The sequence below is a fragment of the Procambarus clarkii genome, chromosome 46 (genome assembly GCF_040958095.1).
Source record: "Procambarus clarkii isolate CNS0578487 chromosome 46, FALCON_Pclarkii_2.0, whole genome shotgun sequence".
NCBI classification, from domain to species: Eukaryota; Metazoa; Arthropoda; class Malacostraca; order Decapoda; family Cambaridae; genus Procambarus; species Procambarus clarkii.
In genome coordinates this window covers 25893586-25911812 of record NC_091195.1, presented here as the reverse complement: position 1 = coordinate 25911812, position 18227 = coordinate 25893586, and the positions used below count along the sequence as shown (strand labels likewise).

Below are 18227 nucleotides of genomic sequence, written 5' to 3'. Positions count from 1 at the left end.
GCCCGGGCCCCCGTGGCCCGCCCCCGCAGGCTGCTGGAGGGGGCCACACCCGGGCCACCCTTGTCCCTGCTGGCCACACCCTGGAGGCGACGGAGCAGGTTGGAAGACTGCCGGACGGGGCCGGATGCCAGGTCGCGGGTCGAGGACGTCACCGGATCCGGCTCCGGCCTGGCTGGGGGCTCGAACGTGCTGAAGCAGTCCAACACCAACTGTTCCTGCAGCCTGTTGGTGCCAGCATCAGGTTAGGTCTCCAGCCTCACATGTATTGTGTAATATTCACATATGTGTATATCCAACATGTATAGCAATATATTCATATGTATACCCTAGACATGTGCACCCCTGCTACACCCCCCGGGGGAGGGGGGGGGAGGGGGACAGGCAGCCTACCTGACCAGTGCAGGCTGCAGGTCGAGCGCCCTGTTGCCCGCACTATTAGCGCGGGATATCGGGGCACCGAACTCGAGCAGGTCGAGTACACTCTCCCAGGCGACGTTCATCTGACATGCGGCGAGGTGTAGCGGGGTGTTGCCCAGGGTGTCGGTGGCCGCAGGCGCCGCACCGTACTTCAGGAGCAGGTAGGTGATGGCGGAGTTGCCGCGTGCGGCGGCGAGGAACAACACCGGCAGTGTGTAGAGGTAGTCGCGGGTGTACAGGTCGCTGAAGGTCAACCTCGCGCCCTCACTACTCGTGTAGGTTATCAGTCGCTCTCGCGCAACGTCGGGGTTAAGGACGAGGAATCTGGAGGCGGCGGGGTCACCGCTTGCGGCACCGCGGGTGGCGGCGGTGGTCCGCGCGGGCCCGCTGGCGGTGGCGGCGGCGCTGGTGGCTGAGGCGTGGGTGTCCCAGGTACATGGGTGCACGTCGGAGAAGGTGAAGTAGCGGGGTTCTGAGCGGTCCCGCTCCCCGCGCGGCTCCGTCAGGCGCGTGGTGCTGTTCTCTGTGGAGATGACCGTCCGCGGCACCACCAGCCATGATGCCGAGCCCGGCATGCTCAGCCGCACCTGCTGGGTGGAAGATATGCTCTGTACTCTCCTGTACACTCGCCTCCGGCACGCGCGCGCAAAACGCCTCCGGCACGCGCGCGCAAAACGCCTCCGGCACGCGCGCGCAAAACGCCTCCGGCACGCGCAAAACGCCTCCGGCACGCGCAAAACGCCTCCGGCACGCGCAAAACGCCTCCGGCACGCGCAAAACGCCTCCGGCACGCGCAAAACGCCTCCGGCACGCGCAAAACGCCTCCGGCACGCGCAAAACACCTCCGGCACGCGCAAAACACCTCCGGCACGCGCAAAACACCTCCGGCACGCGCAAAACACCTCCGGCACGCGCAAAACACCTCCGGCACGCGCAAAACACCTCCGGCACGCGCAAAACACCTCCGGCACGCGCAAAACACCTCCGGCACGCGCAAAACACCTCCGGCACGCGCAAAACACCTCCGGCACGCGCAAAACACCTCCGGCACGCGCACAACACCTCCGGCACGCGCACAACACCTCCGGCACGCGCACAACACCTCCGGCACGCGCACAACACCATATTCCACACAAATATGATGGTGGCCAACAACTTGGCCACCATCAATATAATAGAGAGAGCAGCTTCTGTGGCTAGCAGGAACGGATCCAGGCTACTAATCATGGGAGACTTCAACCATGGGAAGATAGATTGGGGGAACAGAGACCCGCATGGAGGACCAGACACGTGGAGAGCTAAGCTGCTGGATGTGGCAACAAGAAACTTTCTAAGTCAACACGTCAAGGGACCGACAAGAATGAGAGGAGAGGATGAACCAGCCTTGCTTGATCTGATATTTACCCTAAATAAGTCGGATATAAGGGAAGTTAAGATGGAAGCGTCCTTGGGAATGAGTGATCATAGTGTATTGAGCTTTGAGTACCTGGTTGAGCTAGGAATTATCACCCCAAAAAAGAACTGGGAAACAAAGGGCTGGCGTACCGAAAGGGGAATTGTGAGATGAAAAGTTTCCTAAGGGAAATACCTTGGGACACAAACCTCAATGAACCAACCCATCCTCCGAATTGACAGTACGATTTAATACCAAGTGTAATTAGTACATTTTCTTACTGTCATAAACAGTGCATAATTGCACTTATGGGGCTGTTACATTTACCCAACTCCCTCCCCCGATTTAACTCTCCTCGTTTTCTGTTAAGACTCAGAATTTTAGGATGAAGTTTTCAATTTCAATTTGCTATACACAAGTTTTAAATATCAGGAATTTCTTTCAGGTTTATTAAACAATAGAGATTTTATACAAAATTTTAAAATATCCTGAGTTACTTTACAATTTATTGATATATTTTAGTTTTGTTTTATTAGTTTTATAAAACTGTAATATCAATATAGCTATAGGTTAATTACTAATTATAATTAAGAAGCAATAAAATTATCGTCAAAAACTAAGAAGGTTAGGTTAGGTCGTGGTTTTCTATTCAGTTTTTCAGGTAAATTCAAATATTCACAATATATCTGACAGTACGATTTATACTAAGTGAAAATAAGTACAATTTCTGACTGCTATGAATAGTACATAATTGCACTTATTTGGCTTCTTACATTTACCACCCCATTTTTGCAGGACGGGCTGGATGAAGATAGGTGTAGGGAGCAGGAGACCAGATACGAGGTATCACTTGCGAGATGAAATACTTCAAGAGTCAGAGAGAGAGAAAGACCTGGGGGTTGATATCACGCCAGACCTGTCCCCTGAAGCTCATATCAAGAGGATAACATCAGCAGCATATGCCAGGTTGGCTAACATAAGAACGGCCTTTAGAAACTTGTGTAAGGAATCTTTCAGAACTTTGTATACCACATATGTCAGACCAATGCTGGAGTATGCAGCTCCAGCATGGAGTCCATATCTAGTCAAGCATAAGACTAAACTGGAAAAAGTTCAAAGGTTTGCCACCAGACTAGTACCCGAACTGAGGGGTAAGAGCTACGAGGAGAGACTACGGGAATTAAACTTCACTTCGCTGGAAGATAAGAGTTAGAGGAGACATGCTCACCACATACAAGATTCTCAAAGGAATTGATAGGGTAGATAAAGACAGGCTATTTAGCACTAAGGGACACAGGTGGAGACTTCAGTACCCACATGAGCCACAGAGACGTTAGAAGGAACTTTTTCAGTGTGGGAGTAGTTAACAGGTGGAATGCATTAGGCAGTGATGTGGTGGAGGCTGACTCCATACACAGTTTCAAGTGTAGATATGATAGAGCCCGATAGGCTCAGGAACCTGTACACCTGTTGATTGACAGTTGAGAGGCGGGACCAAAGAGCCAGAGCTCAACCCCCGCAAGCACAACTAGGTGAGTACACACACACACACACACACACACACACACACACACACACACACACACACACACACACACACACACACACACTAAAACATGTTTTTATTTGGTTGCCATAATGCTGAGGGCCCGCTCCTTACCATGAGGAAGGTTGCCATAATGCTGAGGGCCCGCTCCTTACCATGAGGAAGGTTGCCATAATGCTGAGGGCCCGCACCTTACCATGAGGAAGGTTGCCATAATGCTGAGGGCCCGCTCCTTACCATGAGGAAGGTTGCCATAATGCTGAGGGCCCGCACCTTACCATGAGGAAGGTTGCCATAATGCTGAGGGCCTCCACCTTACCATGAGGAAGGTTGCCATAATGCTGAGGGCCTCCACCTTACCATGAGGAAGGTTGCCATAATGCTGAGGGCCCGCACCTTACCATGAGGAAGGTTGCCATAATGCTGAGGGCCTGCTCCTTACCATGAGGAAGGTTGCCATAATGCTGAGGGCCCGCTCCTTACCATGAGGAAGGTTGCCATAATGCTGAGGGCCCGCACCTTACCATGAGGAAGGTTGCCATAATGATGAGGGCCTCCACCTTACCATGAGGAAGGTTGCCATAATGCTGAGGGCCTGCACCTTACCATGAGGAAGGTTGCCATAATGCTGAGGGCCTCCACCTTACCATGAGGAAGGTTGCCATAATGCAAAGGGCCCGCACCTTACCATGAGGAAGGTTGCCATAATGCTGAGGGCCTGCACCTTACCCTGCGGAAGGTTGCCATAATGCTGAGGGCCTGCACCTTACCCTGCGGAAGGTTGCCATAATGCTGAGGGCCTGCACCTTACCCTGCGGAAGGTTGCCATAATGCTGAGGGCCTGCACCTTACCATGAGGAAGGTTGCCATAATGCTGAGGGCCCGCACCTTACCATGAGGAAGGTTGCCATAATGCTGAGGGCCTGCACCTTACCATGAGGAAGGTTGCCATAATGCTGAGGGCCTGCACCATACCTTGAGGAAGGTTGCCATAATGCTGAGGGCCTGCACCTTACCATGAGGAAGGTTGCCATAATGCTGAGGGCCTGCACCATACCTTGAGGAAGGTTGCCATAATGCTAAGGGCCTGCACCATACCTTGAGGAAAATTGCCATAATGCTGAGGGCCTGCTCCTTACCTTGAGAAAGGTTGCCATAATGCTGAGGGCCCGCTCCTTACCATGAGGAAGGTTGCCATAATGCTGAGGACCCGCTCCTTACCATGAGGAAGGTTGCCATAATGCTGAGGGCCCGCTCCTTACCATGAGGAAGGTTGCCATAATGCTGAGGGCCCGCACCATACCTTGAGGAAAATTGCCATAATGCTGAGGGCCTGCTCCTTACCTTGAGGAAGGTTGCCATAATGCTAAGCGCCTGCACCTTACCCTGAGGAAGGTTGCCATAATGCTGAGGGCCTCCACCTTACCCTGAGAAAGGTTGCCATAATGCTGAGGGCCTGCACCTTACCATGGGGAAGGTTGCCATAATGCTGAGGGCCTGCACCTTACCATGAGGAAGGTTGCCATAATGCTGAGGGCCTGCACCATACCTTGAGGAAGGTTGCCATAATGCTGAGGGCCTGCACCATACCTTGAGGAAGGTTGCCATAATGCTGAGGGCCTGCACCTTACCATGAGGAAGGTTGCCATAATGCTGAGGGCCTGCACCATACCATGAGGAAGGTTGCCATAATGCTGAGGGCCTGCACCATACCATGAGGAAGGTTGCCATAATGCTGAGGGCCTGCAGCATTAGTCTAGTGTTAAGAGCTCTGAGTAATACACGTGAAGGTCTGTTGAGTTAATGTATTACTGAAGTGTCTGGGCCGACCGTGTTCCTTGATGTAGGGGGGGGATATAGGAGGAGCCAGGGGGGTGGATAGGTGGAGCAGGGGGGGGGGGTGATAGGTGAAGCAGGGGGGGGTGATAGGTGAAGCAGGGGATGGGTGGATAGGGAAGCAGGGTACCTCACAGGAGTCTACAAAACACACATCTAGAGAGAGTATCATTTATAAGATCTATGAACTTTATGACTTCTGAAGTTCCTTGTATTCAGGCGTCTGAGATGTCCTCCAGCTGTCTCTCGGCATGGTACAGCATGGAGCAGCATGGTAGAGTATGGTACAGCATGGAGCAGCATGGTACAGCATGGTAGAGTATGGTACAGCATGGTAGAGTATGGTACAGCATGGGGCAGCATGGAGCAGCATGGAGCAGCATGGTACAGCATAGGGCAGCATGGTACAGCATGGAGCAGCATGGTACAGCTTGGGGCAACATGGAACAGCATGGTACAGCTTGGGGCAACATGGAACAGCATGGGGCAGCATGGTACAGCATGGAGCAGCGTGGTGCAGCATTGTGCAGCATGGGGCAGCATGGAGCAGCATGGAGCCGCGTGGTGCAGCATTGTGCAGCATGGGGCAGCATGGGGCAGCATGGAGCAGCATGGGGCAGCATGGGGCAGCTTGAGGTAGTATGGGGCAGCATGGTACAGCTTGGGGCAGCATGGTGGAGCGTGGTACGGCAGGGTACAGCATGGAGCAGTGGGGTACAGCATGGGGCAGCATGGTACAGCTTGGGGCAGCATGGTACAGCTTGGGGCAGCATGGTACAGCTTGGGGCAGCATGGTACAGCTTGGGGCAGCATGGTACAGCATGGTACAGCATGGGGCAGCATGGTACAGCTTGGGGCAGCATGGTACAGCATGGAGCAGCATAGTACAGCATGGGGCAGCATGATACAGCATGGGGTAGCATGGTACAGCATGGGGTAGCATGGTACAGCATGGGGCAGCATGGAGCAGCATGGTACAGCAGGGTACAGCATGGAGCAATGGGGTACAGCATGGGGCAGGATGATACAGCATGGGGCAGCATGGTACAGCATGGAGCAGCATGGTACAACATGGAGCAGCATGGAGCAGCATAGTACAGCATGGAGCAGCATGGTACAGCATGGAGCAGCATGGTACAGCATGGAGCAGCATGGTACAGCATGGAGCAGCATGGTACAGCATGGAGCAGCATGGTACAGCATGGAGAAGCATGGGGCAGCATGGTACAGCATGGAGCAGCATGGTACAGCATGGAGCAGCATGGTACAGCATGGAGCAGCATGGTGGAGCATGGTACAGCATGGAGCAGCATGGTACAGCATGGTACAGCATGGTAAAGCATGAAGCAGCAAAGCAGCTCCAGTAATGTTGCCATATGCATTTAGGGGCCTCGTAGCCTGGTGGATAGCGCGCAGGACTCGTAATTCTGTGGCGCGGGTTCGATTCCCGCACGAGGCAGAAACAAATGGGCAAAGTTTCTTTCACCCTGAATGCCCCTGTTACCTAGCAGTAAATAGGTACCTGGGAGTTAGTCAGCTGTCACGGGCTGCTTTCTGGGGGTGGAGGCCTGGTCGAGGACCGGGCCGCGGGGACACTAAAGCCCCGAAATCTTCTCAAGATAACCTCAAGATATGCATTATGCTAAACTTACTGCCATAAATGACCAGGTATGATCCACCATGTTGGACACAAGATATTCATGGGTATACACAGCTATACACGGGTATACACAGCTATACATGGGTATACATAGCTATACACGGGTATACACAGCTATTCATGGGTATACATAGCTATACATTCACCAATGGGAGCTCGTCTCAATACATCAATACGTCTCAAGTGCCAATTTCTCTCTAGAACAACCCATAAACCAGGAACTATTGATAAGACTTCCAATCTCACTTATCGGAATTTCTTTTCCATCTCTCTAAATCTCTCTAAAATATATGTTCTAAATAATTTAAAACCTCATCCAGGTGTTGAATTGCGGACAATACCTGAAGCAGGTATCATCAGGTATTTAAACACCTTCAATAACGTCACTTTAAAACATCATTTACTATGATCTTATCGATTATAAGAAGGATGTTCATCTGATACAAAGGTTTCGTACCTCTTTGGAGCAGTCCACTAATTTCGTACGTCCATGATGCCAGCTGGTATAGAGCCAGCTTGGGTACACCCAGAACTGGTATAGAGCCGGCTTGGGTACACCCAGAGGCTGGTATAGAGCCAGCTTGGGTACACCCAGAGGCTGGTATAGAGCCAGCTTGGGTACACCCAGAGGCTGGTATAGAGCCGGCTTGGGTACACCCAGAGGCTGGTATAGAGCCGGCTTGGGTACACCAGAGGCTGGTATAGAGCCGGCTTGGGTACACCAGAGGCTGGTATAGAGCCGGCTTGGGTACACCCAGAGGCTGGTATAGAGCCGGCTTGGGTACACCCAGAGGCTGGTATAGAGCCGGCTTGGGTACACCCAGAGGCTGGTATAGAGCCGGCTTGGGTACACCCAGAGGCTGGTATAGAGCCGGCTTGGGTACACCAGAGGCTGGTATAGAGCCGGCTTGGGTACACCCAGAGGCTGGTATAGAGCCGGCTTGGGTACACCCAGAGGCTGGTATAGAGCCGGCTTGGGTACACCAGAGGCTGGTATAGAGCCGGCTTGGGTACACCCAGAGGCTGGTATAGAGCCGGCTTGGGTACACCCAGAGGCTGGTATAGAGCCAGCTTGGGTACACCCAGAGGCTGGTATAGAGCCGGCTTGGGTACACCCAGAGGCTGGTATAGAGCCAGCTTGGGTACACCCAGAGGCTGGTATAGAGCCGGCTTGGGTACACCAGAGGCTGGTATAGAGCCGGCTTGGGTACACCCAGAGGCTGGTATAGAGCCGGCTTGGGTACACCCAGAGGCTGGTATAGAGCCGGCTTGGGTACACCCAGAGGCTGGTATAGAGCCGGCTTGGGTACACCCAGAGCTGGTATAGAGCCAGCTTGGGTACACCAGAGGCTGGTATAGAGCCGGCTTGGGTACTCCCAGAGGCTGGTATAGAGCCAGCTTGGGTACACCCAGAGGCTGGTATAGAGCCAGCTTGGGTACACCCAGAGCTGGTATAGAGCCAGCTTGGGTACACCAGAGCTGGTATAGAGCCAGCTTGGGTACACCAGAGCTGGTATAGAGCCAGCTTGGGTACACCAGAGCTGGTATAGAGCCAGCTTGGGTACACCAGAGCTGGTATAGAGCCAGCTTGGGTACACCAAAGGCTGGTATAGAGCCAGCTTGGGTACACCAGAGGCTGGTATAGAGCCAGCTTGGGTACACCAGAGGCTGGTATAGAGCCAGCTTGGGTACACCCAGAGGCTGGTATAGAGCCAGCTTGGGTACACCCAGAGCTGGTATAGAGCCAGCTTGGGTACACCAGAGCTGGTATAGAGCCGGCTTGGGTACACCCAGAGGCTGGTATAGAGCCGGCTTGGGTACACCCAGAGGCTGGTATAGAGCCGGCTTGGGTACACCCAGAGGCTGGTATAGAGCCGGCTTGGGTACACCCAGAGGCTGGTATAGAGCCGGCTTGGGTACACCAGAGGCTGGTATAGAGCCGGCTTGGGTACACCCAGAGGCTGGTATAGAGCCGGCTTGGGTACACCCAGAGGCTGGTATAGAGCCAGCTTGGGTACACCAGAGGCTGGTATAGAGCCGGCTTGGGTACACCCAGAGGCTGGTATAGAGCCGGCTTGGGTACACCCAGAGGCTGGTATAGAGCCAGCTTGGGTACACCCAGAGGCTGGTATAGAGCCAGCTTGGGTACACCCAGAGGCTGGTATAGAGCCGGCTTGGGTACACCCAGAGGCTGGTATAGAGCCGGCTTGGGTACACCCAGAGGCTGGTATAGAGCCGGCTTGGGTACACCCAGAGGCTGGTATAGAGCCGGCTTGGGTACACCAGAGGCTGGAATAGAGCCGGCTTGGGTACACCCAGAGGCTGGTATAGAGCCGGCTTGGGTACACCCAGAGGCTGGTATAGAGCCAGCTTGGGTACACCAGAGGCTGGTATAGAGCCGGCTTGGGTACACCCAGAGGCTGGTATAGAGCCGGCTTGGGTACACCCAGAGGCTGGTATTGAGCCAGCTTGGGTACACCCAGAGGCTGGTATAGAGCCAGCTTGGGTACACCCAGAGGCTGGTATAGAGCCAGCTTGGGTACACCCAGAGGCTGGTATAGAGCCAGCTTGGGTACACCCAGAGGCTGGTATAGAGCCGGCTTGGGTACACCAGAGGCTGGTATAGAGCCAGCTTGGGTACACCCAGAGGCTGGTATAGAGCCGGCTTGGGTACACCCAGAGGCTGGTATAGAGCCGGCTTGGGTACACCCAGAGGCTGGTATAGAGCCAGCTTGGGTACACCCAGAGCTGGTATAGAGCCAGCTTGGGTACACCAGAGGCTGGTATAGAGCCGGCTTGGGTACTCCCAGAGGCTGGTATAGAGCCAGCTTGGGTACACCCAGAGGCTGGTATAGAGCCAGCTTGGGTACACCCAGAGGCTGGTATAGAGCCGGCTTTGGTACACCCAGAGGCTGGTATAGAGCCAGCTTGGGGTACACCCAGAGGCTGGTATAGAGCCGGCTTGGGTACACCCAGAGGCTGGTATAGAGCCGGCTTGGGTACACCCAGAGGCTGGTATAGAGCCGGCTTGGGTACACCCAGAGGCTGGTATAGAGCCGGCTTGGGTACACCCAGAGGCTGGTATAGAGCCGGCTTGGGTACACCAGAGGCTGGTATAGAGCCGGCTTGGGTACACCCAGAGGCTGGTATAGAGCCGGCTTGGGTACACCCAGAGGCTGGTATAGAGCCAGCTTGGGTACACCAGAGGCTGGTATAGAGCCGGCTTGGGTACACCCAGAGGCTGGTATAGAGCCGGCTTGGGTACACCCAGAGGCTGGTATAGAGCCAGCTTGGGTACACCAGAGGCTGGTATAGAGCCAGCTTGGGTACACCCAGAGGCTGGTATAGAGCCGGCTTGGGTACACCCAGAGGCTGGTATAGAGCCAGCTTGGGTACACCCAGAGGCTGGTATAGAGCCGGCTTGGGTACACCAGAGGCTGGTATAGAGCCAGCTTGGGTACACCCAGAGGCTGGTATAGAGCCGGCTTGGGTACACCCAGAGGCTGGTATAGAGCCGGCTTGGGTACACCCAGAGGCTGGTATAGAGCCAGCTTGGGTACACCCAGAGCTGGTATAGAGCCAGCTTGGGTACACCAGAGGCTGGTATAGAGCCGGCTTGGGTACTCCCAGAGGCTGGTATAGAGCCAGCTTGGGTACACCCAGAGGCTGGTATAGAGCCAGCTTGGGTACACCCAGAGGCTGGTATAGAGCCAGCTTGGGTACACCAGAGCTGGTATAGAGCCAGCTTGGGTACACCAGAGCTGGTATAGAGCCAGCTTGGGTACACCAGAGGCTGGTATAGAGCCAGCTTGGGTACACCCAGAGGCTGGTATAGAGCCAGCTTGGGTACACCCAGAGCTGGTATAGAGCCAGCTTGGGTACACCAGAGCTGGTATAGAGCCAGCTTGGGTACACCAGAGGCTGGTATAGAGCCAGCTTGGGTACACCAGAGGCTGGTATAGAGCCAGCTTGGGTACACCCAGAGGCTGGTATAGAGCCAGCTTGGGTACACCCAGAGCTGGTATAGAGCCAGCTTGGGTACACCAGAGCTGGTATAGAGCCAGCTTGGGTACACCCAGAGGCTGGTATAGAGCCAGCTTGGGTACACCCAGAGGCTGGTATAGAGCCAGCTTGGGTACACCAGAGGCTGGTATAGAGCCAGGCTTGGGTACACCAGAGGCTGGTATAGAGCCAGCTTGGGTACACCAGAGGCTGGTATAGAGCCAGCTTGGGTACACCAGAGGCTGGTATAGAGCCAGCTTGGGTACACCAGAGGCTGGTATAGAGCCAGGCTTGGGTACACCAGAGGCTGGTATAGAGCCGGCTTGGGTACACCCAGAGGCTGGTATAGAGCCAGCTTGGGTACACCCAGAGGCTGGTATAGAGCCAGCTTGGGTACACCCAGAGGCTGGTATAGAGCCAGCTTGGGTACACCCAGAGGCTGGTATAGAGCCAGCTTGGGTACACCCAGAGGCTGGTATAGAGCCGGCTTGGGTACACCAGAGGCTGGTATAGAGCCAGCTTGGGTACACCCAGAGGCTGGTATAGAGCCGGCTTGGGTACACCCAGAGGCTGGTATAGAGCCGGCTTGGGTACACCCAGAGGCTGGTATAGAGCCAGCTTGGGTACACCCAGAGCTGGTATAGAGCCAGCTTGGGTACACCAGAGGCTGGTATAGAGCCGGCTTGGGTACTCCCAGAGGCTGGTATAGAGCCAGCTTGGGTACACCCAGAGGCTGGTATAGAGCCAGCTTGGGTACACCCAGAGGCTGGTATAGAGCCGGCTTTGGTACACCCAGAGGCTGGTATAGAGCCAGCTTGGGGTACACCCAGAGGCTGGTATAGAGCCGGCTTGGGTACACCCAGAGGCTGGTATAGAGCCGGCTTGGGTACACCCAGAGGCTGGTATAGAGCCGGCTTGGGTACACCCAGAGGCTGGTATAGAGCCGGCTTGGGTACACCCAGAGGCTGGTATAGAGCCGGCTTGGGTACACCCAGAGGCTGGTATAGAGCCGGCTTGGGTACACCCAGAGGCTGGTATAGAGCCGGCTTGGGTACACCCAGAGGCTGGTATAGAGCCAGCTTGGGTACACCAGAGGCTGGTATAGAGCCGGCTTGGGTACACCCAGAGGCTGGTATAGAGCCGGCTTGGGTACACCCAGAGGCTGGTATAGAGCCAGCTTGGGTACACCAGAGGCTGGTATAGAGCCAGCTTGGGTACACCCAGAGGCTGGTATAGAGCCGGCTTGGGTACACCCAGAGGCTGGTATAGAGCCAGCTTGGGTACACCCAGAGGCTGGTATAGAGCCGGCTTGGGTACACCAGAGGCTGGTATAGAGCCAGCTTGGGTACACCCAGAGGCTGGTATAGAGCCGGCTTGGGTACACCCAGAGGCTGGTATAGAGCCGGCTTGGGTACACCCAGAGGCTGGTATAGAGCCAGCTTGGGTACACCCAGAGCTGGTATAGAGCCAGCTTGGGTACACCAGAGGCTGGTATAGAGCCGGCTTGGGTACTCCCAGAGGCTGGTATAGAGCCAGCTTGGGTACACCCAGAGGCTGGTATAGAGCCAGCTTGGGTACACCCAGAGGCTGGTATAGAGCCAGCTTGGGTACACCAGAGCTGGTATAGAGCCAGCTTGGGTACACCAGAGCTGGTATAGAGCCAGCTTGGGTACACCAGAGGCTGGTATAGAGCCAGCTTGGGTACACCCAGAGGCTGGTATAGAGCCAGCTTGGGTACACCAGAGGCTGGTATAGAGCCAGCTTGGGTACACCCAGAGCTGGTATAGAGCCAGCTTTGGGTACACCAGAGGCTGGTATAGAGCCAGTTTGGGTACACCAGAGGCTGGTATAGAGCCAGCTTGGGTACACCAGAGGCTGGTATAGAGCCAGCTTGGGTACACCCAGAGGCTGGTATAGAGCCAGCTTGGGTACACCCAGAGCTGGTATAGAGCCAGCTTGGGTACACCAGAGCTGGTATAGAGCCAGCTTGGGTACACCCAGAGGCTGGTATAGAGCCAGCTTGGGTACACCCAGAGCTGGTATAGAGCCAGCTTGGGTACACCAGAGCTGGTATAGAGCCAGCTTGGGTACACCAGAGGCTGGTATAGAGCCAGCTTGGGTACACCAGAGGCTGGTATAGAGCCAGCTTGGGTACACCAGAGGCTGGTATAGAGCCAGCTTGGGTACACCAGAGGCTGGTATAGAGCCGGCTTGGGTACACCCAGAGGCTGGTATAGAGCCAGCTTGGGTACACCCAGAGCTGGTATAGAGCCAGCTTGGGTACACCAGAGCTGGTATAGAGCCAGCTTGGGTACTACCCAGAGGCTGGTATAGAGCCAGCTTGGGTACACCCAGAGGCTGGTATAGAGCCAGCTTGGGTACACCAGAGGCTGGTATAGAGCCAGCTTGGTACACCCAGAGGCTGGTAATAGGAGCCACTTGGTACCCAGAGGCTGGTATAGAGCCAGCTTGGGTACACCCAGAGGCGGGTATAGAGCCAGCTTGGGTACACCCAGAGGCTGGTATAGAGCCAGCTTGGGTACACCCAGAGCTGGTATAGAGCCAGCTTGGTACACCAGAGGCTGGTATAGAGCCAGCTTGGAGTACACCAGAGCTGGTATAGAGCCAGCTTGGGTACACCAGAGGCCTGGTATAGAGCCAGCTTGGGTACACCCAGAGCTGGTATAGAGCCGGCTTGGGTACACCCAGAGGCTGGTATAGAGCCAGGCTTGGGTACACAGAGGCTGGTATAGAGCCAGGCTTGGTACCCCAGAGGCTGGTATAGAGCCAGCTTGGGTACACCCAGAGGCTGGTATAGAGCCAGCTTGGGTACACCAGAGGCTGGTATAGAGCCGCTTGGGTACACCCAGAGGCTGGTATAGAGCCGGCTTGGGTACACCCAGAGGCTGGTATAGAGCCAGCTTGGGTACACCAGAGGCTGGTATAGAGCCAGCTTGGGTACACCAGAGCTGGTATAGAGCCAGCTTGGGTACACCAGAGGCTGGTATAGAGCCAGCTTGGGTACACCAGAGGCTGGTATAGAGCCAGCTTGGGTACACCCAGAGGCTGGTATAGAGCCAGCTTGGGTACACCCAGAGCTGGTATAGAGCCAGCTTGAGTACACCAGAGGCTGGTATAGAGCCAGCTTGATTACACCCAGAGCTGGTAAAGAGCCAGCTTGGGTACACCCAGAGGCTGGTATAGAGCCAGCTTGGGTACACCAGAGGCTGGTATAGAGCCGGCTTGGGTACACCAGAGGCTGGTATAGAGCCGGCTTGGGTACACCAGAGGCTGGTATAGAGCCAGCTTGGGTACACCAGAGGCTGGTATAAAGCCAGCTTGGGTACACCAGAGGCTGGTATAGAGCCAGCTTGGGTACACCGAGGCTGGTATAGAGCCGGCTTGGGTACACCAGAGGCTGGTATAGAGCCAGCTTGGGTACACCCAGAGGCTGGTAGAGAGCCGGCTTGGGTACACCAGAGGCTGGTATAGAGCCAGCTTCGGTACACCCAGAGGCTGGTATAGAGCCGGCTTGGGTACACCCAGAGGCTGGTATAGAGCCAGCTTGGGTACACCAGAGGCTGGTATAGAGCCAGCTTGAGTACACTAGAGGCTGGTATAGAGCCAGCTTGAGTACACCCAGAGGCTGGTATAGAGCCAGCTTGAGTACACCCAGAGCTGGTAAAGAGCCAGCTTGGGTACACCAGAGGCTGGTATAGAGCCAGCTTGGGTACACCAGAGGCTGGTATAAAGCCAGCTTGGGTACACCCAGAGCTGGTAAAGAGCCGGCTTGGGTACACCCAGAGGCTGGTATAGAGCCGGCTTGGGTACACCAAAGGCTGGTATAGAGCCGGCTTGGGTACACCAGAGGCTGGTATAGAGCCAGCTTTTGTACACCAGAGGCTGGTATAGAGCCGGCTTGCGTACACCAGAGGCTGGTATAGAGCCAGCTTGAGTACACTAGAGGCTGGTATAGAGCCGGCTTGCGTACACCAGAGGCTGGTATAGAGCCGGCTTGCGTACACCAGAGGCTGGTATAGAGCCGGCTTGCGTACATCAGAGGCTGGTATAGAGCCGGCTTGCGTACACCAGAGGCTGGTATAGAGCCAGCTTGGGTACACCCAGAGGCTGGTATAGAGCCAGCTTGGGTACACCCAGAGGCTGGTATAGAGCCAGCTTGGGTACACCCAGAGGCTGGTATAGAGCCAGCTTGGGTACACCCAGAGGCTGGTATAGAGCCGGCTTGAGCACACTAGAGGCTGGGGTAAAGTCAGGCTTTAGGGAACCCCCCCCCCCCAAGCCAGGGGCAGGGACAGACGCGGTCAAAGGGGAACAAGAGCCAGCCAATACCCCAGTAACCTTGACCGCCGCCAGGCTCCACACATCAGCTAATGGACCACAGCCATTCAAACATAACAGAACCTCCAGAGAAGAAAATTGAACCCACCAAACCCCCACAGAGGCAAGAACCCATCACACACACACACACACCAGGGGCCGCAGGGGGCCTGCCTGGTCCACACACACACCAGGGGCCGCAGGGGGCCCCGCCTGGTCCACACACACACCAGGGACCGCAGGGGGCCCGCCTGGTCCACACACACACACACCAGGGCCGCAGGGGGCCCGCCTGGTCCACACACACACACACCAGGGGCCGCAGGGGGCCCGCCTGGTCCACACACACACACACCAGGGGCCGCAGGGGGCCCGCCTGGTCCACACACACACACACCAGGGGCCGCAGGGGGCCCGCCTGGTCCACACACACACACCAGGGCCGCAGGGGGCCCGCCTGGTCCACACACACACACACACCAGGGGCCGCAGGGGGCCCGCCTGGTCCACACACACACACACACCAGGGCCGCAGGGGGCCCGCCTGGTCCTCACACACACACACACCAGGGCCGCAAGGGGCCCGCCTGGTCCACACACACACACACCAGGGCCGCAGGGGGCCCGCCTGGTCCACACACACACACACCAGGGGCCGCAGGGGGCCCGCCTGGTCCACACACACACCAGGGCCGCAGGGGGCCCGCCTGGTCCACACACACACACACCAGGGGCCGCAGGGGGCCCACCTGGTCCACACACACACACACCAGGGGCCGCAGGGGGCCCGCCTGGTCCACACACACACACACCAGGGGCCGCAGGGGGCCCGCCTGGTCCACACACACACACACACACCAGGGCCGCAGGGGGCCCCGCCTGGTCCACACACACACACACACCAGGGCCGCAGGGGGCCCGCCTGGTCCACACACACACACACACCAGGGCCGCAGGGGGCCCGCCTGGTCCACACACACACCAGGGGCCGCAGGGGGCCCGCCTGGTCCACACACACACACACCAGGGCCGCAGGGGGCCCCGCCTGGTCCACACACACACACACACCAGGGCCGCAGGGGGCCCGCCTGGTCCCCACACACACACACCAGGGCCGCAGGGGGCCCCGCCTGGTCCACACACACACACACCAGGGCCGCAGGGGGCCCGCCTGGTCCACACACACACACACCAGGGCCGCAGGGGGCCCCGCCTGGTCCACACACACACACACACACACACACACACCAGGGCCGCAGGGGGCCCCGCCTGGTCCACACACACACACACACACACACCAGGGCCGCAGGGGGCCCGCCTGGTCCACACACACACACACCAGGGCCGCAGGGGGCCCCGCCTGGTCCACACACACACACACCAGGGCCGCAGGGGGCCCGCCTGGTCCACACACACACACACCAGGGGCCGCAGGGGGCCCGCCTGGTCCACACACACACACACACACACCAGGGCCGCAGGGGGCCCGCCTGGTCCACACACACACACACCAGGGGCCGCAGGGGGCCCGCCTGGTCCACACACACACACACCAGGGGCCGCAGGGGGCCCGCCTGGTCCACACACACACACCAGGGCCGCAGGGGGCCCGCCTGGTCCACACACACAACACCTACCCTGAATGGCCATCCATAATCACCCAACTACTCACCATCTTTGGGCTTTGTTCCATGTTTCGTTAACTTATATATTATAATGTAGAGCCTAACTGTGTGAGGAACCTGCCTTAGACTCGCTAATCAGCTTCTTAATCATTTAGAAGACTCTGAAGCAGTTTGGTGCGAGACAAACGACCCTTAGTAACTTACCAGGGAGCCGACGAGTCCATCCTCCACACAATATATTTGGGGAAAATTATTCTAATGAAAATGAACATGAACAGCCTCTCAGCCGAGGCTGTGTGGCGGAGGAGCGGGACGGGCGACGTGTCACCCCTCCAGCGGTCAGCACGGCACTGATTGTTTCTCCTGATAATGTCCAGTTGCCACAGTCCCGTGAGCCCTCTGGCGGCCACTCGCCCAACCTCACGCCTGGACCGGGATTCACGAAGCAGTTACGCAAGCACTTACGAACCATCTTTCCTCAATCTGTGGCGGCTTTGGTTACATTAAACAGTTTACAAGCATGAAAACTTGCCAATCAATTGTTGTTATTGTTATAAACAGCCTCCTGGTGCTTCCGAGCTCATTAACTGTTTAATAATTGTAAACTAAGCCGCCAAAGATTGAGAAAAGTTGGACAGGTTTGTAAGTGCTTGCGTAACTGCTTCGTGAATCTGTCCCCAGGTTCGTAAGCGCTTGCGTAACTGCTTCGTGAATCTGAGTCCAGGGTTCACCCGTGTCATCTACACACCTGGAGGTTCACCCGTGTCATCTACACACCTGGAGGTTCACCTGTGTCATCTACACACCTGGGGGCACACCTGTGTCATCTACACACCTGGGGGCACACCTGTGTCATCTCCACACCTGGAGGCACACATGTGTCATCTACACACCTGGAGGTTCACCTGTGTCATCTCCACACCTGGAGGTTCACCTGTGTCATCTCCACACCTGGAGGCACACCTGTGTCATCTACACACCTGGGGGCACACCTGTGTCATCTACACACCTGGAGGGACACCTGTGTCATCTACACACCTGGAGGTTCACCTGTGTCATCTACACACCTGGAGGTTCACCTGTGTCATCTACACACCTGGAGGTTCACCTGTGTCATCTACACACCTGGAGGTTCACCTGTGTCATCTACACACCTGGGGGCACACCTGTATCATCTCCACACCTGGAGGTTCACCTGTGTCATCTACACACCTGGAGGTTCACCTGTGTCATCTACACACCTGGAGGTTCACCTGTGTCATCTACACACCTGGAGGTTCACCTGTGTCATCTACACACCTGGAGGGACACCTGTGTCATCTACACACCTGGAGGTTCACCTGTCTCATCTACACACCTGGGGGTTCACCTGTGTCATTTACACACCTGGGGGCACACCTGTGTCATCTC

General features: G+C 56.3%; 1 protein-coding gene across 1 annotated transcript in view; it reads right to left on the bottom strand.

Moving 5' to 3' along the window:
- LOC123770570 (uncharacterized) overlaps nucleotides 1-18227 on the bottom strand; it is a 564737-nt gene that overhangs the window by 481467 nt on the left and 65043 nt on the right. Inside the window, 2 exon segments of the mRNA XM_069301599.1 lie at nucleotides 3-222; nucleotides 391-1004. Of these exon segments, the coding sequence (XP_069157700.1) occupies nucleotides 3-222; nucleotides 391-1004 (834 nt within the window).